The following is a 21935-nucleotide window of genomic DNA, read 5'->3' on the forward strand; positions in this document are numbered from 1 at the left end:
ATTACATAATATTCTAACACCCAGTATATGTTAACATTCTCCATTACCTTGTCTGCTCTCGTGTATTTACTCTGATGTATTTCAACAGAGCTGAATTCCAAATGAAGCTGTTCTCATCTAGACATTTTTCTGTGTGCTGTCAGATGTTGGAACAAGTCTGAAAATAGTGACCGACATATGCTTCATTAAGAGTTTGTCTGAAGCTAGTTACCAATTTCTAACGATGTAAAAAAAAAATAAAAAATCTCCGAACCAACAAGGGCAATGACTGAACTGTAATTTTGGATGTATCTGTATGTAAAATGATCATTCAGAGAGCTGGCCAGTTCAAACGTGCAGCTCACTGCCATGAGATCAACTGCATGAGCTGTGCAGGCACGTCCCGAGGACTCGCTTCTACTGAAAGTTGCTATGGTTTTTCATAAAGAAAGTGTTGTTTAGTCAGTTTTATGTTCACGTTCTTCAGCTTCATTCAGACAAATCCAGAGTACCTGGCTGCCAGTTCAAAAGGATTCATTAGTGTAAAATTAACTACGGGAATAATACAAGAGGTCACAAATTCTTACCACATGTCACTGCACTTATAAGCAAGCTGTTGTCAGCTCTAGTAATCTTTCATTTTATCTGGGTTCAGTGTCTTCAAAGTCTCGCAAAAGGCTGCAAAGAACGCATCGACATTTGTTTGAAAGAAAAACTTTCTAATGGTCAGTAAAACAATGCAGCAGGACGGTTTGGACTTGGCTGTTCTGTAGTTATAAAACATAAACTGATCAATAAATTACATGGAAAACCTCTGGATTGTAGTTTTTAGGGAAGGGTTACGGCTAATTATCCACGAGTGTTTTTAAAATCACCTGTCAGAGATTATTTTGAACAAGACAACCACATTTTACAAGTTGTTTCCAAGAGCCCAACAACTGTAGGACGACACTTAAAATGCCTTTCTTTGTCAGAACACACAGAGGTGGACCGACGACAAGACCTCCATTCATTCCCAAGAGCTGTGATACATAAACTCCAGTGGCCCGAGCAAAACAAAACAACAGTGAAAGGACCACTGACTCGTGTGCATGTAAAAGTAGAGCAAGCATCACACACACTTGCGTGGATGGAAGAAAATGTAAATTTGGGAACTCCAAATCAATCAAAAACACAAGCATTGTCTTTAAAGCTGAGCTGAGCCGGTTAGCATCTAGCTGTGTCGTGATTAGGGTAAGGGGGGCACTGGGAGGGCACGCTGCTGCTCGAAGGAGACTGCAGGAGTCCATGTGGGTTCACTGAAGCAAACAAGAAAGGCAGTTAAAAACACTGACTCTGAACTAAGGAAAAAACTGTCCTACGTTTATTCAAATAAAAAACTTTTTTTTTTTTTTTTTTAAAAATCGCACAAGCAAAGGTCTGAAAGGTGAGAATAGCCATTGACTCACTTTTCTGAAAGGTTCAAATCGTGAACAGGCTAAAAATAGTCAAGAGGGAGACGGCAGCTGTTAGGAATGCCCCGAGCTCATCTGCAGTCTCAAACACTGACTCTGCTCTATCTATGGATATTAAACGAAAACTGTGGGCTACCATGAAAATATCAAGAGTTATTATCTTAATGAGGAGCTATCTCAGTGTAAGAAATTTGCGATATCAAATTCATTTTTACAGCAACCGTTCGCTGTACAGCTGCTGAACCTCGAGCTAAGTAAATCATTAGGATCAAAGGCTACACACACATGCACACGCAAAGAAAAAGAAATAAAAAGAAAGAGGATGGGAAAGCTTCTGCTGATCTCTGACCAGTCTGATGGCGGGAGGCAGAGTCTCAGCGTGATGACAAACAGGAGCAAGACAAAGCAGTGGGGTTGATACAGTGTGGCTGACACTGCGACTCAGCACGATTATGGAATATATGAATTTGGCTGGGCATCGGGAGCGGAGGAAGGGATAGAGGAGCAGGACAGAGAGGAGGGAGGGAGATACAAGACAGAAACCCTGTGTTAACCCCCCCCCCCCTTACATTCTGTACTCCTCTGCTCGACATGTCCAACTAGAGACACAAAGACTGAACCTACAGTTCACTGGATGGAAGAGCATTTACTTTACTACTTTATGTGCTTGTGTAAACCACTGCGCTCATATGAATGAATTAAAACAGAGCCACCCTCTTTGCCTCCTTCCTGAGAGCCAGGTGTCTGGTTTATTGGTAGTAACCAGCATGGGGGAGGACACTGACAACCATCGGCCCCACTAATCCCTTAATCAGGTGGCTTGAGTTGGCCGAGTAACCTAGGAGAGGTTGACGGAGGAGCAGAGTGAGAAGAGGGTAGGGGGGTGGGGGAGGGGGCTCACTGCACTGCAAGGGTCAACCAAGGGACACATGAGCTTCCATCACTGGATCACCGCTCCAGCAACCGCCGCGCTGCAAAAACACATCCTTGTTCTAAAGGAGCCTATATGTACTTGAGCTCGCAGTGCGAGAACAAACATGCTAACATCCTTAAGAGGCATTACAGAGAGAGATCAGTGACACGGATCTGAAAACATTTGATCTTAAGCACACTGAAAGCATCACATCCCAGCAGACCAGAAGGAAAGTCTACCTGTCACAAAATAAAAAATGAAAATATGGCCTCACTCCCACGCTGATAATAGCTGTGGCTTTTTGGGTGGGGTCATGACCTAATGTTCTGAAGCCATAAAAAGCAGCCCTCAGTCTGCTCGTGCCTGCATGCGAAAGAGAGAGCGTGCGTGTGTTCCACGTGTGTGTGTGTGTGTGTGTGTCATCCCCGCGAGTGCCGGAGCCCTACTCTGCGATACAGCAGCTGCCATTAGGCCACGGAATCTGCTTTGGAAAAATACCTTAACATGAGCGTGAGTGTGGAAAGTGCACAATAAATATCATAGCCTTCCTTTGGTGTCAGCGATGCTCCAGTTCCTCTTTAAATCACCCCAAAACTCAACAAATTCAAAGTCTAAAGACGTTTTTGAAACACAGTGATGGTATGTATACAGCAGCGGCCAGTTCTATGATAATATTTTGAGTGGTAGTAAGTAAACTGGGGAAACTGATTTCCTCAGTATTATTGCATTACGGATGATCTAATATTTGTCTTTCATACAAAAACTCAGAAAATCCTTTGCAGAGTTTCACGGGCTCTCGTCTGAACTTTACATTTTCAATTGGTAGGTTAGGACGGCGCTCTCAAATGTCACCAACGGTACCACAGTGCCGTTTAATAGAACTAAACAGTTTTCAATTCCCCACATCAATATCTAAAAGGTCTATTGTTCCTTTAAAATCAGTATTTATTTATTTTTTATAAATTATACTGCAAATTTCAAAAGTGGTGTCTTTTGGTGAAGGTTTCGCTCTCAAGTGCACTCATCTTTGTTCTTCTGGCTGTTGCTTAAAATAAGCAGTGACCTGATAGTTTCAGTTTGGTCAAGTTCAAGCATGTCTCTGTTTAAACAAATTCATGTGGGTCCTATTTGTGGAGCGGGTCTGGACTAATTTGGTTGAAACTTTCTCGAATGTGCTCATCAGCCATAGGGAACGTTGCAAATAGAAGCTCACGTCGGTTGTGTTAGGATTTTAAAGGAAACCGTGCCGCACTTTTCTTTACAAAGTGCTTGAATTAGCTTTGTTAACACAGACGCACTGTAACCATCTTACCCCCTTACGCAGCACCACTTAAGATTTGAGTGAGACTGAAAGTGACTGGGGTTCGTGTGATGTTCTGTTTTTAGTGATCAACTTTGACCTCAGGTGTCGGCTTGAATCTGCGTGGACCTGACAGCCCGTTCTACTGAGAATATACACTCAGCAAAGATTCGCGATCACCCCTAGATAAAAAAAAAACAAAAACAAGTCACATACAACTAGTGATTTAATGCAAGCAAAGTCAAGTCATGAGACAACTTTGATGCAAAAAAAAAAAAAAAAAAAAAAAAAAAGCATCTGAACGGATTCTTGGACTGACGGGCTGTGAGGAAGACGGGGTGAGGCAAAGAACAGGGGTGAATGAAAGGAAGAAATTGTCAAAAGAGTGCCAGAAAAAGAACACCGGAGGGTTAGATAGCAAAGAAAGACAGCAGAAGGAGAAAGAAGAGCTGGGAGAGGACAGAAGGATGAGAGTGGGCTAGAGCGTAAATGACAACTCTCCTCCTCCTGCTATCCTAGTCTTCTCCTCTCCCTGCTCTGTTATTCCACATCTCTCTCTCTCCATCCCTGCCCCCCATCCCTCGCTCTCTCAATCTCTCTATTCTCCTGCTCTCTAGCCGACCTGCTCAGACAGGGGTGAAGAGTTCAGGCGCTTCAAAGGCTGCAGTGTGGAGACTGCATGTCATGTGGGAGCCACAGCAGCCCTGCCTGCAGACTTCACAGACAGCTGCTGCTACAATTGATCCTCGACCAGCCAGCGCTTAGTAGTTAAACCTTCCAACGGTTACAAACTGCAGCTACATCTGACTCTTGAGCAGTGTGCTTGATAAACAGCCCATAAGGAGAAAGATGCTGCCTTTATGAAGTGGTTCTAAGCATTAAAAAAAAAAAACATCCGGCACAAGCCGGAGCTAATCTAAGACTACTGCAGCTTTATCACATAAGGTCAAGACAAAAGGTGGTGATTGATTGCCTGAGTAACTCTGCCAATCATTCCTGCATATAAAAGTAGGCACTATAGGAACAAAACAAACAGTATAGGGCAAAAAGTCTCTCCATTATCTGTAAATACAACTATAGGAAGTGATGAAGAGCCAGTGAGACAGAAGGTAGGGAGGGTGGGAGTAAAGCAGGTCAGTGAGCGGTCATTCTGAGGGGTCACAGTGAGGACACTGTCAGAGCAGTCCAGAGCTTAATATGAGATAATACTGCAAAATGACACCAATGTTGTGGATCAAACTGGTGAACAGCTTAGACAGTATGCTGGGATAAGCTATACCGAGTAAAGAGCAACGATGAACATCAAATTTACTTACTATGAAAAAGAAAGCCAATACAAATATATTCTAAATTTACATATCTATTTTAACGAAATAATAAAAACAAAAGTTCTGTGCTCTCTTTGCTTGGTTTTCGGTTGCCTCTTTATTTTCTTTGTGATGTTTTTTACCCCAAAAAACACCCCAAGAACTGAGGAAGGCAAACTTCGATGAGATGCAAGCTCCTGATGATCAAGATAATTTACAGCAAACGACAGGGTTAATATCTTTGTCATCTAATGTGTGTTAGAAATACACAGCGATGCCATAGAAATCCCCGATAATGATGGGAGGGTTAAAGCAGAAAAACAAAACTACACAATCTGTTAGCATGTATAAAATTCAATGAGTATGTCAATGAACTCGTCTGCTTTGAGCTATGGATTTAGTTTTGTCTAAAACTAGAAAGAACAGCTGTTAGCCTCTGTGAAAGCCTTCAGCCGACTAAATCCAGAAGGCAGTAAGACAGACAGAGAATGTGTTCTGTGCAAACAGAGCAGGGGCATTATACACGGTGATCCACAGCTGTTACCTGGAGGAAATCATGTACAAAACCCAACAGCGCTTAGGAAAAAAATACCAACAACAAACTGATCTGTTTTAGCATACCGTCATGTGAGAAAACAAGTAGTTCCCTTGAGGCCAATTCAGTTGTTGGTCTTATTCAAAATAATGTCGATGAATGACATCGCGCTATAGGCCTTCTGAATAAAAAGATTGCAAATGCTTTTAAGTCTTGCTTGGAATCTTAAAAAAAAATACATGTGTTTGAATTAAATCTTTCCACTGTAAAGGAAACGCACCGACATCACTGATAAACCCAACACCCTCTGCCAAGTAAAAGAGAATCATAAAGAAAGTCTTCTCAAATATCATCTCAAGATCTGTCAGTAATTCTAGTAATGTTGGTTTCAAAGTTCATGTGCAATTAGAAAGAAAAAAAAAAATCCCAGATATGATCGGAGAAAATGGTGCACTAGAAAAAAGTTACTGCTCTCAAAAAGAACAGAATGAAACTGCAGTTTGCCAGTAAAAATAAAGATGAGGCTTTTCAATTTCTCTTTCTGGAGAAATGGATAGGATGAAGGGTGAACTGCTGGTGAATCAAGCTGACAAAAGCGATCCTCGAGGTTCATGTTGTAAGCTAACAGTATCGTGTCACTCAGCTCACGGCTTGTCAAGTATACTAATGAGAAACCAGTTGGTTTTGGCCAGCAATTACAAATCAATCAGATTTAGGCTCTGCAACAAAAAAAACAAAAAAAAAACAGCCAATCCCACCAGAAGACCTTCCAGCTTCTTGCCACTTTTGGCTAATTAGAAAAAAACCAAAGCAGTAAATCTCAAAAATCACAATGTACATCCACTTTCAGCAGATGTGGTGGACTGAACCAGGGAAAACTTTTTTATTTAATCGACACGTCAATTCTGATTAGAACTGCTTGAATGGGCTAATGACAGCGCTCCTTTTCTGCAGAATGTGCACGTAGAGTGGGATTTTTAATGATATCAACAGAAAATAACCACATCAAAATTTCATTAATAGCCGTTGCTGTTACTTCGGTTGAAAGTCTTTCTGCTCCATAGTTTATAACTCCCTCGTGTAACTTGATTAAGCAATGTAACGAGCACTGTAGAGGGGAGCTTAGTGAGTACAAAGTGTGATTTCACACCTATGGAGAGGGTGGCTGGGTGGTGAGTGGGTGGCACGGCTGTTACCCACACGATGCCAGTCTGCCAGGGCACCACCTAGAGCCCTGCAACCCCCCTTCATCCTCCCTTCCTGTGACGCCATGTTCCTCATGCCCTGCAACACCAGTGCCCATCTGCTAGGACACGTTAGCCGCTGGCGCCGGGGACTATTTAGCCTGGCGTAATTAGCCCCTAGACACCGGCAGCCTGGTTTTAAACAGATGTGGGGGAGGTAGCAGTAGCAAAGCGACTCAACACCACCAACAAACGTTTGATAAAGAAGAGAAGGGGGGGAGAAGAAGCGGCCTAGTTAAAGGGATGATGCAACTCATGTTACAGCACAATGGGCAGTAATGATGACAACCCCACTTGCTCCGACTGTCCAACGCCACGGCCGAGGCAGGATGAGCAGCAGAAATTTAATTAGGCCGTGTTCATTTGCTGCGCTGCCAAATAAGAATGAGGAAATAAACACTTAGACAGACAGCTAGGGGTGTTTTGAAGAAAGAAAATGCTTAGTTTAAACTCTCAATGCGTTTCCACTATTCAAGAATGCTTATCGGGGATGACCTTTAACAAAGGACAGAGAGAGGTTACAGTGTAGCTGCCCTTGAACCTTATGACTGTAATCACACAACTATAACGGCAGTGACCTTTCCCTGGTTTCTCCTCTCCTCCACACCATCTTTCTCCCTCCCTTCCCCCCCAGGGTCATTTAAGGGTCCAGACTCTTGTCAAGGCTGTCACTCTAGACAGCCCTCTCCATCTACCGCCCCCACTGTTTCCATGGCAATGGACGGCACTGCGCTCCAAGGATTGTGTGAAGGGGCAGAGGGAGCCGGAGGACGGATGAACGCTGCAGCATCTTTCCCTAACCTAGGTCAACCTGGCAGAGCTAGTGTAAGTAATGGGAGTGGATAAATGCTGGCCAAGCTGCTAGAAGACAAAAAAAAACCTGGCAGGATTAAGTCAGCGCAGGGACCGGAAAGACCAAAAAAAAAAAAAAAAAAAAAAGAAGAGACATTAAGAGGAAGCTCGACTGCAAAACAAAGAATTCAGGTAGAGGCAGTACAGTGAAGGAAATATACACCGCCCCCATCATTTTATCAATGTCTTTGTCTACAATCATAAACCTACATTGTGCATTAGGTTATTCCCGTCTTTTCTGAATTCTTTAAACACACGCACGCGCACACACAAGCACATGTGCACACACCAGGAAACGTGACCTGGGGGCAGGCAGTGGAGCAGCACACGTGTAGTACCACAGAGCTACCAGCCAGCATGAGTCACTGTGAACACCAGTCGACCTAGAGAGAACAATGGTAACCGGTGTGTGAGGTGTCTGTCAAGCATGCACACTTTGGCAGAGGATGAAGAGCTGCGGGTGAAGCAATGCCCCACTGCACCACCATCGAATGGCCATTTGCTTTGGGTTTTCAAACACTGTGAAAGCATATTTTCCACAAGTATATAACAATGTACATTTTAACACTGCAGTTTTAGCCGCAATATCCAAATAGCTTTGTAATCCATCCGTATTTGTATAGCAAATTTAGCTCACAAATTATTAATGTACAAGAATGTAGAGCAAGCATGTAGACATACTGTATGTATATATTGCAATTAATAATTCATTAAGGAAGGAACTTATTCTGCGTTTCACATTGCTAAAGTTGCTTGCCATGTCTATGCAAGTGTATGCTCACACACTTGGTACTTCAGCCAGTTTCATTCTTAAGTGCTTGAGAGATGCTCTCCAGCAGCCCACAATGAACAAGCACCTGTCCACAATGTACTTGAAGTAGAGCTGGCATTGAGTAGTGATTTTGATGGAAGTTAAAAAAGCACCTGTGTTACGACTAAATTTGGCATAACACAAACTGCATGACTGCATAACTAAAAACTATGATAACATTTAGGTACTGACAACATCAACAGCACAGCCACTGCGCCACAAAGTACGGAGCTAAGTTTGAGCCCCTGCCTGAGGACTCGTTACTTACACTCTTGCTTAGTTCAAAGCAGAAGTTATAAAGGCTAAATCACGCTGCGCTTCAGTATATCAGAGTGCTCCACATAGGTTGAAATATGGCACACACACACACACACACACACACACACACACACACACACACACACACACACACACACACACACACACACACACACACACACACAAATTTTGCTTAAAATGTCTGACAGAACAAGAAAAACGTCAGGGTTAAGTTTTCAGTTCAATAATGCAAGTAGATACAATATCTACATGCCATCAGCTGGCCTTGTTTTCAGAGGGATGTCAGAGCAGAGTGGAACAGTGGACTACAAATAATAAAAACATACTTCGCTCAACAAGCTGTAATAAAACGATGCAGATAAAAGCCAAGCGATATGAAACTTTTATGGTTTCTCAGCCACCATTCAGAGCAGAGAAGAAAATAAAAAAAAAAGACTTTTTCACTGTATATTTGCTCCTTCACACAGGTAGGTTTTGCTTACTTTTGAGAGGCTCACATGTTTAGCCTAATGAGGTCTGAATGCCAAACACATCAGTTACATTAAATGGTGACCAGTGGCATAACCTTTGGCTAACAGTTCATTTCCCAGAATTCTAACCATCTCACCAACACAACAAACATCAATATCAGCCAGGTCTTTCTTTAAAATACTTGCTAGTGGTATCTTTTTTAAACATTCAAGAATATTTCCTTGAACTCTTTAACACAAACTTAGAAAACATATAGTGGATTTATCTAAAGACATCGGATTCAGTGTTTTGCATAGTCCATTGTTAGCATAGGTTGATCTAAAAACCAACTTAAAACACACCCTACCTGAAAGCTTAATCAGCAGCTCCGAGGCCACCTTAATGTTGATATCCTGGCTAAGCAAGCTGTTCTTAGCCATGGGGCTTCCTTCCCTCGGTTTCAGTGACCCTGGGCGCTCTGTGGATGCGGCAGCACCCGCTGGCCCGTCCTGGCAGAAAGTCGCAGGGAAGCTTGGCTGAACCTGACTCTGAGACTGTGAGGACGGTCTGGGGCTCTGCGCCTCCTCCACTTTGGGCTCTTCCTTCAGGTGGAATGGAGACTTGAGTGTTTCCCTCTGGTTGGCCGCTGCAGGCAAAAAGAAAGAAGAGATCAAAAGGATAAGAATGATCAAAAGAAACTAGCGACACCCAAGCAAGGCTTTTTGGTTATGTGAGAGGTGCACGATGAGTTGAAAGACAGGTTTAACTCAAATCACAATAAAGATGCAATCCTTTCCATTTTCTCCAAGACATCAACATATCATTGTTTTCCTTCCCCAAGTAAAACATTAGAGGGTGAAAAGGACTAGATAAATATACATACATCATGAAAATGCCTACTGTTTGGAACAACAGGGCACTCCATAGTGGGTTCTCCCTGCCATGCTGCAGAACAGGACACCACAGCTGCTGAGGGCTAACATAGAGTTGCAGCTTTATGATATCTTTTGGTCTTCACGGCATCAGCAGGACATCCCCAAATGTTCTACCTACCCATTTCCCCTTCATACCCTTACTCCCATTCATTTATTTGCACCTTATTTGCCGTTTAATCCAACGCTAAGCATGCCTTCTCCATCTTATACTGCTTCTGACCTCATCTGAATCCCCCTCAGACATAAGGACATGAAGAAATTCCAGCAGTTGCGTATAGCTGCACAGCAATCAGCTGAACCCTGATCCGTCATCTTTGCAGTGTGCAGCCTTGGTTAGCTAGTGAACTGTCACATGGATCGCTCTGTTCTAAAGTCATCTTTAAGAGAAACTGGGCCACATCTAATCCGTCTTAGATGAATAATTAATAATTAGACATGGAGCAACTTCCGATAGCCGCCAAGAAAAGAACAGCAGGCTAAGCGCCTCTCTTTGTGTCCGTCAGTATGTTCCACTACTCTCCGTGCTAAAGAAAATGTTAATACAATTTGTAGCTTACAATGCAGTTTCAATATAAAATGGCTGAAAAACATTAAAAGAAGCTCAGGTTCACTGCACCATTGGTCGGAAGTGGGAGAATGTCACGATGCAGACTGGTTTGTAAAAGCACATGCAGGAGACTCGAGCACAAAATGTATTCTTTCAGGGCCATTTCATATGTTAAAATATCCATTTTCCCTTCGACTTCTATTTTGCTACCTTGTCGGCACCGTGGTTGAACGCAAACATAATTAACCTGTAGATTGTCTGTAAAACCTTATATGAAGATTCAGCAGTGTTACCTTGATCGTTTTTGTTAAAATTGTAAATAGGATGGGCTATATGAACGCCTCGGTGTGCATGCACCTCAGCTATGGAGATGTGATTTGGGACCTATTCAAACTGAAAGCCAAGAAGAAGAACCTTGTTGTTATGGCAAAGATTAAAAGGAAGGCCATCACATATGATATTGATGACCAAATGTGGCGCAGGCGGATTTTTTTTCCTTTCTATAATTAGCTTGCATCAGGGAGAAAAAAAAAGAAAGAAGAAAGACATAGACACAGCTGAGTTGTTTTACCTCACAGTGAAAAAGTCAAATGGTCATGACATGTGAAAGAAATTAATTACACCATATTTTTGGGTCTTTAAAGGAGTAATGCAGATGTTACAAGTGCGCAAGTTTTAGTCTCATTTGTATTTCCATTCTTTAGAATTTTCAACCCAATGCTGTGAGGCACTAACAAACAAGTCTGCACATCTTCTCACACATTTGGCACTTATGCAGTCTGAGACAACCCAGAGAGTGTGTTCAATCTTTCTTAAACACACACACACTGTTACACACACAGGGCATGGATATAACAGAGGCCATCACTCTTGGGCAGACTGCTGTCCAGTCTCCTCTGGCCCCAGCAGAGATCTGCTCTGCTCCTCACCCGACCATCACACCTAACATCTAACCGCCACAGGCCTGCCACCCGCTGCCCGCACCATCAATCTGTGCCGGCTCCGGCTCTTCTGATTAATGATGATCTGTGCCGAAGGGCTCGGGGACAGGGGATGCGGGGCAGGAAAAGGGGACAGGTGCTGGTGTTCTGACCACCCATGTGATGCCATGATGCCACAGTGCCACACCATGGCAGGCTGGGGCTGCAGTTCAAGAGGGCGAAAAAGGAAGAGGCTGAGCAGTGAGGGAGAGGAGGGGCAGCGACCTTCAAGTTCGGGGGGCAGTGGCACAGGGTCGCACACGGCACCAGCTGGAAATGTCACACTGTCAGATGTCAGCGGGCAGGCTAAGTATAACCTGGTCAGCACCTGGAAGGACGTCCTCTAATTAGAAGCGTGTTGGGCCATGTCGGATCAGACAGGGACAACACACTTGGTCACCGCCTTACAAACACACATAAAATACACTTTTAATCAAGCAGAAACACAAATTTATTTCTCCTTCATGGGAAACTTTAATTTGTGCTGCCAAATTCAACAGTATGCATGCTGTGACACACTCGAGGTGCACATAAGCCAATTGCAAATACATGCTTAACATAAACTTTCTCAAATTCTTCTCCCCTGTGGCCTCACAAGAACAAAAACAACTTCAGGACATGCAATCACACAGTCACACCACTCCACTGACCTTTTAGATTGTTGCTATAAATAGCATGTATTTCCACTCAGAATCTCTGTTACAGAGCCCATTGAATTATTTAGTAGCCTAATCCAATAGGCACGTTTTTTTTTTTTTATTATTATTTCTACGCGCTGATGGCTCAGTGCAAAAAGACCGTGCCAACAAGAAGCCCTGCTGCGGCAAAATTCAGACAACGACGCCAAGCTTACACTTTGGCCTTTTGTCTGTCAAAGTTTCGCAATCACAATAGCATCACCGCTATTCCAGTCCCTGGCAGATTTTTCTGTGTATACAGATCTGCAGAAGAGACGGGCATCTCTGGGTGACTGAGCTTCTGTTCTGTGAGCTTCCTGACAGTGTGTTTATGTGCTAACCAAGGCCTGTGTCAGCTCTTTGCTCATGATACTGCAAGGCTGGTTCTAGCTCAGGATGGACGATGCTATCAGTATGTTTCCATGTTATCGCACCCTTCTGACACCTGCCACCAACAGTACTCCTATCGCTATTCTCTTGCTTATTTTTCTCCCCCTTGCCGCACTTCTCTCTTGCGCCTCATCCGTCTCACTGCCAGGCGCTTGTCCACTCCACCTCACCTCTCGCTCCGTGGCCAGGGCTGCCGTCAAATAACTTCATTAGCTTTCCACCTCTGTCACGCCGTCCTGCTCCCCCTCTGACAATTGGCTGCCGTTTTCTCCCAAAGAAAAAAAAAATAGAGCACAGGGCTACGTGGGGCAGGTTGAGAACTAAACAATAGCTGACAGTGTGCGAGCCACTGGACAGTGATACTGATGGCTGCAGTGGGGATGTATGGACCAGAGGTCACGCACAAAAGGCCCGCATGTGTCTGCTCATGCAGAGCTGGAAAGCAAGAGACACATCAGATCAAATCTAGATGTTCACATCGGAGAGTAAGAAAAAGAGTCCCAAATATATTGTGAGGAAAATCCATTGCAATACCTTCACTCTGCGACATACAGTGGGAGACCTCCATTTTTCTTTCATTATCGTGACCACAAAAATTATTTTTATAGCCGAGATGGGGGGGAAGGTTTTTATATCGTGAATAAACTGGAGATCCATCATATTACTGCAGAGGAGAAATTCATGCAAGATAGTCTCCAAGGAAAAAGATAAATAAGACAACGGCAGAAGCATCATGACAGATGCAACACCTCCCACAGCCCCCCGCATGGCAATTATTCACACCCAGCCGGGGTCAAGCTCGTTGTGCCTGTGTCACCGCAGCGGGGGTGGGGGTGGTGCTTGGAGGGTGTGCAGTGCCCACTGTCATTATTAACTCAGGGTCCACCGGGCACAGGGTAGGAGCCGTGCATTTCAAAGTGCCTCGGTGGCTTTCATCTCTGAATCAAAATGTGGATCACACTGGATGGCTAACGGTTGTCAGCGTGTATGGATAAAAATCAAAGGGTATCTGTAAAACAATCTGTAGAAAGAAGGCCGACCCAAAAAAAAAGATATGCATATTATGTCAGAGGTCAGAAAGAGTTCACCGGGTTTTTTTTTTTTTTTTTATGCCTGGGGAAAACGATGCAACTCCCTCTTATGCCTCTCACTCTGCCTCACTCAGTTGCTGCCACTTAGTTTTTTTCATTCAGCTTTTTAAACACCTCACCACCACCACCCCATCGCCTCTCATAGGCCTTGTGGGACTAAGGCACTGAGACAGTAGAGTAAAAGCAGGAGGGATGAGATGCCCGTGTGCACACTCCATCTGGGTTGGCAGAGAGGTCAGAAGAAATAGTCTAGAGTTCCCTGGAGGAACTTCCTCACCTCTGCCTCCTTGGCTGCTCTGTGTCATCGGTTAGCCTTAAAGATCTGAAGAGGGCTTCATATCCCCTCTCTCTGTGACTCCATCCACAAACAAAAAGAAAACTTTGTGATCAGAGCAGCAGCAGTCATTAAGACATCCCATCATGCGTTCAAGTTCGACATCTTCTCGTCTCGCCTTTCTGCATGCCCCCTCATTCTCCTTGAATGATGTACTGACTAAGATGTCCGCCGCTTGACACTGGACTGACATTGCAAGGAGCCATCTTGGCTCCTCTGGGAGTTGCCTGGGCTTGATTGTGCAGTCTGGGAGTGAAGTGAGACTGGCACCCAGGGGGCATCCATGTGGAGCCAGGGCGTGAAAGATTGTGGGGGAGTTAACTAAGCCGGCCCAGTCCCTCTGCATCCTGGCGGGGTCACAGGATGGCGCTCAGGGCGCTAATCATTTCAAATTATGAATTCCTTTTTAATTATGAATTATGCATAAATTTTTAATTAATCTAATGTTCCCAGGGTTTTTTTCCCCCCCTCCAATCCTTGCTCAAGATCTCAATCTAATTACACAGCATTAAGTGGGAGAGTGGCAGTTGTAGCCTCGACCCTGGCGCTCGACCTCGGTTAACCTTTTTCCATCAATCTTGCCACTGTCGCCAAGCTCATCCTTTGATATTTTCTAACATGCAAAATGCATCTAAACATGGCGTGGACCTTGTACACCTGACAACAGCATATTTGTAGAGCTGATTTGGTGTGTTGAAGCTCGGGAAAATAGTTTGTCGCACTGCAACTTTACAATAGAAAATAGAAAAAGTACTGTATCACGTGACTGGAACTGCGACATCGGCCTCAGTGAGTGAAAAGCAAAAATTACAGGCAGCATGAGGAAATCTCTAGAGTAAGAAATCAACCCTTAATTCCGTTTGTGTCGCCACAGCAACTTGGGATTAAAAATTGTCACCATTTTGTCAGTAAAAATAGCCCCTTCACATTGACAAAGACAACTCAAAGGAAGAGGAAGATGCCTGGAGGTTACACTTTTTCAACTCCACTGACAAGTGACGGGATATGGGTGACAAGAATGAATCTCTCCACAGCGATTGCTGAGGTGCCCTTGAGCAAATCATTTAGTTCCCGACTGCTTTAGTGGAGCTAGTCAGTGGCCAGCAACAGTCATAATACACAGTATTATGCTTTATGACCATACTGTATCTAATGGACAATTAGTGCTGAATCCACATGCTCTCAATACTATGTATCTAAAATGGTAACAGTTCTTTGTGTGTGTCAAACTGCTGTGATTAGGATATTCGTCTTTCTTTCTGCATGACAGATGTTATAGTTTAGAAGGCTACCTGTAGGTGAAAAAAATCTGTTAAGTGAAGAGCAAAGCGTGTCATTTTTTCATCCTCAAATCGATCCAAAGAGCAACCTAAAAGCTGCTTTTGATCAATCGGGTGCAGTCGTGTCTAGTTTAAAGTCACACGAGGTGAAGGAAGTGTGTGAAAAGGCTCAAAGTGCACAATCTACTTCATTAAAAAAAAAAAACTCATGGTAAATATTCTGTTTGTAAAGTTGGGAATGATTCGGTGTAGAAGTGAAGGCATGCGTGATATCTTCAATATGAACAACAGTTAAGCAGCTTAGTGACTTGTCTGAGTCTACTCATGCACAACCTGTGCACTTTGATTTGGTTTGGACAGTGTGAACTCCTTCTATTCACTTGCTTTTTAATTAATAACTCCTGACTATTCCCAACATGCCCGAACTGAATTCCAGACATTTCAATTAAGTTCTCATCACTTTTAAAATCCAGTAAAAACAGCTCAAAGACACTCTGCAGCCTCGACTTGAAATGATAAAAAATAGAAACAGTTTATACCTCTTATGAAAGTTATTTCTGATAACAGTGCAAAGGTATTAATAACTAACAGAACTTTAGGCAAAGGGAACATGACATCTTGCTGGAGATCAACCTGAATGTCTTCATTATTCAAGTTTGGAAGAATTGAAGTTGCAACTGCAGTGAGTAAAGAGAGCAGTGCAATAAAGCAATTATTGATTTAGGAGCCGTTTTTCTATGTATTTGTATTCATTAAGATGAAAACTGCATGCACTGACCTGATTATAGAGTCAAAATGAACAATCTTATCAATTAGTGTATATATATATATATATATATATATATAAAAAAATATATATTTAGACGACTGAAGTTTTTCTACAAACAAATGCTCCCTATTTGCTACTTCTTGATATTCTACAAAGTATCTTCAGGTTTCTGACAAACAAAACAAATTGTTTGCTCTGCAAACTTGTAATTGGAATGTAATTGCTATCTGTTGGCATTCCTGTAGATGAAATGAAGGTCAAAAATAGTTAATTGCAAGTCGAAATGGAATATAATTTTCATTTAGAAAAAAATATGTATAAAAAAAATAAAAAAAACTCACCTGAAAGCTTCATAAGCAGGTCAGTGGCCGTTTTGGTAGTGATGTCGGGGCTGAAGATGGAGGCTGTGGTTGGACCACTCGGACTTGATCTCACCCCAACTCCAACCCCAACTCCAGGTAGGTCCAGGGAGTTGGCACTGCTGCTGGCGCGGTCCCTGCAGATGCTAAAGGGAGAGAGCACGGACAGGTCTCTCTCCTGTGGTTCCTCCTTGATGTGGACATGATTGGAGGAAGCCTCGACAGGAGGGGAAGTCTGCTGCTGGGTGTCTGAGTGCAGTGGAGACACCTCTGTTGCTCTCAGGTCTGTGGAACCACTGTCACCCAACAGGGAGCCCTCGCCCTCCGTGTCGGTTGTGAGCTCCTCTTTCACCTTGACGTCTGTGCGGGGAAAGTGCTGGTGGCAGCGCATGTGAAGCTTCAGGCTGAAATGTCGGGAGGAGGTAAAGGGACAAAGATCGCACTGAAACGTCTCACCCCGGTCCTGGTGCTGATGTACCTGCAAAAGGAGGGCAGGTTCAAGTTTAAGTATCGAATCACTCCTTCTCTCTGGCACTACAGGACGGCAGCAGGATTTAAATGCATCAGCAAGACAGTACAACAAACATGCAGAAGTGTTCAATCAGACGTGGAATGTGAGAAATTTAACACAAGCATGTGATGGCTTTGATGTTGGCAATCAAATTCCCTGGACTTTAATAGGCACTAATCAAAAGTAACTTTGCTGGGGGTAACATTGGGTGCAGATACACAATATGGGGAAAAAAAAAAATATTATCTAACCTTCATGTGGGATTTGAGATTGTCTTTGCGAGCACAGCGAAAGGGACACAGTGGACACTGATGGCTTTTCAAGCCTGTGTGAATGACCATGTGTCTCTTCCAATAGCTCTTGCGTTTGATGACCAGTCCACACACAGGACACTGGAACGGTTTGCCACCATCCTCAGGGGAGCCTTGAGGGAGACAAAGAACATTGTTACCATTTAAAAAGAGACATTTGTTGAGTTTTAGAATCTATACTTGAGTCTGTAGTATTCCAGAAATGCACCATCATTTGTGTAAAGAAGTTGAAAACATCCCTTAAATAAGGAGGTAACTCTCAACTTTGCTCAGATCTCTGAGGGACAACGTCTGCACACCTAATGATGAAAACTATCAAGGGAAATGTCAGCTGGAGGCAATGGAACAATGAAAGTAAAAACTCAGGCATGTTTTAGTATCTCGATTATTGTTGTTGGCTTCATATCCGGCATCCATTACTGTTTAATTGGTCTTATTAGAAAGAGGCATGATTGCATTACAAATTCTACAAGGGCCTGTCAGGATGGCTTCATAAGTATTCCAGTGCTGTTCCTTGAAAAACATCTGGTAATCAGTGTTTGGTGAAATTACTGTGCTCAGCCATTCATTGACCTGAGGTGTAAAACCTCGAGACTGCCTATTTGCAACAATAAACCACCATCTGCGGCCCAACCTCTCCAAGCTCTGCAGAGATCACACAATGCAAAAAATGACTTCTGCTTACTTGAAGTCAAGGCGAATGAAACCGAAATAAAACAGAAGGCTGGGATGTGTGTGCTTGGTACCTTTTTGCTTTTGTTTAACAAGTCTGTTTCCCCATGTAATTGCAGTCATGCATCAGAAAAAGGAAGTTTTCCGTAAGTATGCAGAGCACAAAACATGCTCTGTGACAGTTTTGTATTCTAACTGGCAAGGAATGACAATAAAACAAGACATGACAGTCAATAATCAAGGTCACATTTTTCAGTCTGGTGACCAAACAGCTACCTGCATTTTTACAGCGCTGCTCGACCTTGACAGCACGCTGGGTTAGAGCAGACCCCCCCTTTTTAGCATGCAGATCACAGAATATTACATCGACTGCCTCATCGGTCTGAAGTCAATCTGATCCAGCCATTTTAGGTTTGGCGGGGTTGCGACACAATCCTTCAAAAGTGCCCATCAATCTCTCTGAAAGCATTCAGTTCTCCCTTAAGACTACTTAGAGTCCAAAGCTGTCTCTCCATATAAAAGATCTTTGTGTGCACCATTGTCTGGGTTACATGTCTACATCTGAGCACATGCTTGCATATTATACTGCATGTCTGTTTGTGAGTAACACAGAGAGGGGGAGAAAGTGTGAGAGGGAAAAAGAGAGTGTGTGCACGCATCTGTATCCAGTCAGTGGAAACTATGATGTGTTTGGCCTTAAGTCTACTGTGCTGATCAGTGCAGAGGGCTCTGGTTAGCGGGGGCTGAAGCCAGGAGGAGGCTGCTGAGATGGATATGGACTCCAGGGCTTCCCGCTGTGCCGAGCACACACTGACGGCCCCCTTTTGGCAGTGCACACATCCGAGCACAAACGAGCTGCTTTGGGAAGGCAGTGAGGTCTCAGTCGGAACCCCCCCGTTGAGCACACAGACCATTTCCCAGACTAGAAGGCCAGCCAGGGCTGTTTTCTCTCGGTTATGCTCTCTGCTCAACTGACAGTTAAGCTGAGGCTACACTGCTCGCTACTTCAGCACCCGTGAGGTGAGAACAAAACTATTGCAAAGCTGGAGAAAACATAGAGGTTCAGAGTTCTGCTTTTCTGATGACATTATGGTGACATGTAAACCTGATACTGTCCCACGCAATGAAAGCAAAGGCATTCATCTTTTTGGAGTTGTGGTTACATTGCTCTTCTAGTTCTTATTCATGAGCATTAATAGCTTTAATTTACTTTTCATCTGTAATTACTGAATGAGCATTAATAAGGCAATATATATATATATTCAATTTGTACCACTTTTTCGTCACCGAAGGAGGAGGAAACCTCTCCATACATGAAGTGAAGAGGAGGATTATCTTGCACATTTGTCATCTCTTCAAATAAATACAATCGAATGTATCTCCAAAGAAACATAGCATCACTTTATTTTAGCGCAGCAACCTTGTGAGCATAAGGAGTACGACTGTGTGTTCATCACAAGGCAACAACTGTATGTTACTTAAGATATATCTTGAGTGGAAAAATATCTAAAAATGTACCTCAGCTAAACTGGGCTGTTTTCTTTGTTGGTGCAGCCATTATTTAGATTTCTGTGCAATAATTTTCATTAGGTGGTGTAGTGGTGCCTCAAGAGGTGTATATGCTCTTAATTTTGGGCAATATTTTAGCGCCCTGCCAAGCAAAGGATAACCGCCTTGTGTTATAAACAGTGACATATTCTGAGTACTTTGTCATTTAAGTTAACCCAAAAACAGGCCAGCAGTTTAAGCACATTGCCACATGTTTTATGCTGCTCTGCAACAGTATGTATAAAAAAATTAGTGCTTAATCTCTTAATCACTTAATCTCAGGCATGAACCTAACCATTTGATTCTTTGAAGGCAACACGTACAAACCAGTGAGGGGCAGAGACAGTCGGGCCATATCTTTACCTTCCGAGAAAAATAAGAATTGACTTTTAAAACACTCGTGAATGTGCTGCACACAGCAGCAGATTTAGAAGTGGGTATAGTCAATGGTGACTCGAAAATAAAGTGGGTATGCTGAGTAGATAGTCACCTCAGAGATTTTTAGGCATACACAATTACTTTTTTGGACATTTGGATTACCTGCTTGGTTGTTTGGTTTGCTTCTGCCCTTTGGAGTACAGGGCATCAACAACTCTAGACTCTGGGTGGGTGTAGAGGGTGTAGATGCTTTCTGGTTCTTGTCCAACAGGGGCTTCACATCCTCTTGGAGGACCCCTGCAGGTGCCAAGGGGGAACCTTCCTTCTTCTCTGCCAACAGATTTCCTGCTGCCCTGGCTGCCACCTCTTTTAGCAAGGCAGCAGAGGAGGTCATTGACACAAGAGAGAGAAAGGAACTTGCTGAGGCTTGGTGGTCTGAAGCAGCACTGGCTGTTGACGATGCTTGGCTCCTCTCACTGACTTTCTTGGAAAGAGCAGCGAGCGTGGAGCTAGCCGACTGTGGGCTAAACGGAGAGTTGAAGGCATCAAAGCGCACGACATCGTCTGCTCGACCACCGCCGCCCAGGGTGGGCACTGCAGATGAGGCAGAGGTGGAGGAGGAGGAAGATGTCGTTGAAGAAGAAGCCACAGCGTTCTTGTCTTGAAGTACAGCATTGGCTGCTGCTTTTAACTTCTGGATTGCAGAGTCTGGAGACAGGCTGGAGCCACAGGGTGTAGAGCAGGTGGCCGGTGGCCACTTATCTGCCACACCTGCCCATACAAAGCCACCGCCATTGCTGGGGGTGACAGAGTTAAAAGGGTCATGGGGCTCTTGCTTAATGTTGGTGACTGAAGGTGCCAAGGAGGCAGGTGAGGCAGAGCCACTATTGTTGTTGTTATTGGCCAGTTTTCGGGCAAGAGCACTTAACTGCTGGGCATGGTGGGAAGATGGGGAGAGGGTCAACGGTGGGGCTAAAGCGATTGGAGGCGATTCTCCCCCAGCACTTCCTCTGGGTGACCGGCCAAGGACCTCCCCAGTATCAAGTTTGAGCGACCCAGCTTCCAGGAGGCGCCGTAAGTTGCTGCTAAGGGGTTTTCCCAGGGCTCGAGATGCCGTCTCGCCGTACAATGATGATACCACAGAGGAAAGTGTGTCCTGGGCCGAGAATGCACCTCCATCCAGACCCAGAAGTTCCAAAGAGGCACGATGGATGGGTGTCGAGCAACCCAGTGAGCTCTCAACTCCACAGATATCATGATCCCCGGACCCAGCGCTGACCCCAGGTTGTTCATCAGGAGAGGAGCCCCTGTGCAGGATGAGCTCATCCTGGGTGTCTCCAAAAGATGACGACTCTGAGCGCGTGTCAGAGGCATTCCCAAACCAGGCTTCCTCCTCAACAGCACCGCCATCGGTCCCTCCTTCCTCATTGCCGTCCACATCTATAAGAGGAGAGAAATATTAAACAATTCATCCAGTGGCAAGTGGCTGTGCAAGTACTGTGTTGGCGATACTTTAGTTTAAAAACTTGTTTTTAATGCATGTTTACATTGTTTAAGAGCAACAAGACAAATGTACACTGCAGTGTACATGACACACGACTTTGTCAAAACACTTTACAAACTTTACAAAACACAATTCAAATGGATGTTTAAAGCTTCAACAAGGAGACCAGTAAAAATGACTCCAAGTCTAAATTTCACCCTGTTTTACATGTAATGGCAGCTTTCCACATGGCACAAGAGTTTTGTGTAATTTAGTTTTTCTGTCCCTTTTTTTTAAAACCACATTTTTCCCACCCTTGGTCTGGAAGAGCCTAGTAAAGGGGTTACCATGACAACGGGTCCTTCTGGGAGGCTAGACAGCAAAGATTAGGGTAATGGAGGTTACAGAACTAGATTAATATTCATGAGCCTGCAGATACCACCAGGGAGCCAATAAGGATAGGGTTAAGGTCACCAAGGGTCATTAATATACACTTCATATATCAATATTCATAAGCAAAACATTACAGCTTGCCAGACAAGGGCG

At 43.9% G+C, this 21935-nt stretch overlaps 1 protein-coding gene across 3 annotated transcripts in view; it reads right to left on the reverse strand.

The window, feature by feature from the left end:
* Window positions 1-21935, reverse strand: part of znf827 (zinc finger protein 827) — a 66149-nt gene that overhangs the window by 21787 nt on the left and 22427 nt on the right. For all 3 annotated transcript variants that reach the window (XM_075463143.1, XM_075463144.1, XM_075463145.1), the window contains exons 2-5: window positions 20069-21346; window positions 17249-17421; window positions 16469-16964; window positions 9492-9770 (exon numbers count right to left, since the gene is read on the reverse strand). In XM_075463143.1, the coding sequence (XP_075319258.1) occupies window positions 9492-9770; window positions 16469-16964; window positions 17249-17421; window positions 20069-21346 (2226 nt within the window). The remainder of the gene's footprint in view (window positions 1-9491; window positions 9771-16468; window positions 16965-17248; window positions 17422-20068; window positions 21347-21935) is intronic.

Source organism: Odontesthes bonariensis, chromosome 4 (assembly GCF_027942865.1).
Source record: "Odontesthes bonariensis isolate fOdoBon6 chromosome 4, fOdoBon6.hap1, whole genome shotgun sequence".
Lineage (NCBI taxonomy): Eukaryota > Metazoa > Chordata > Actinopteri > Atheriniformes > Atherinopsidae > Odontesthes > Odontesthes bonariensis.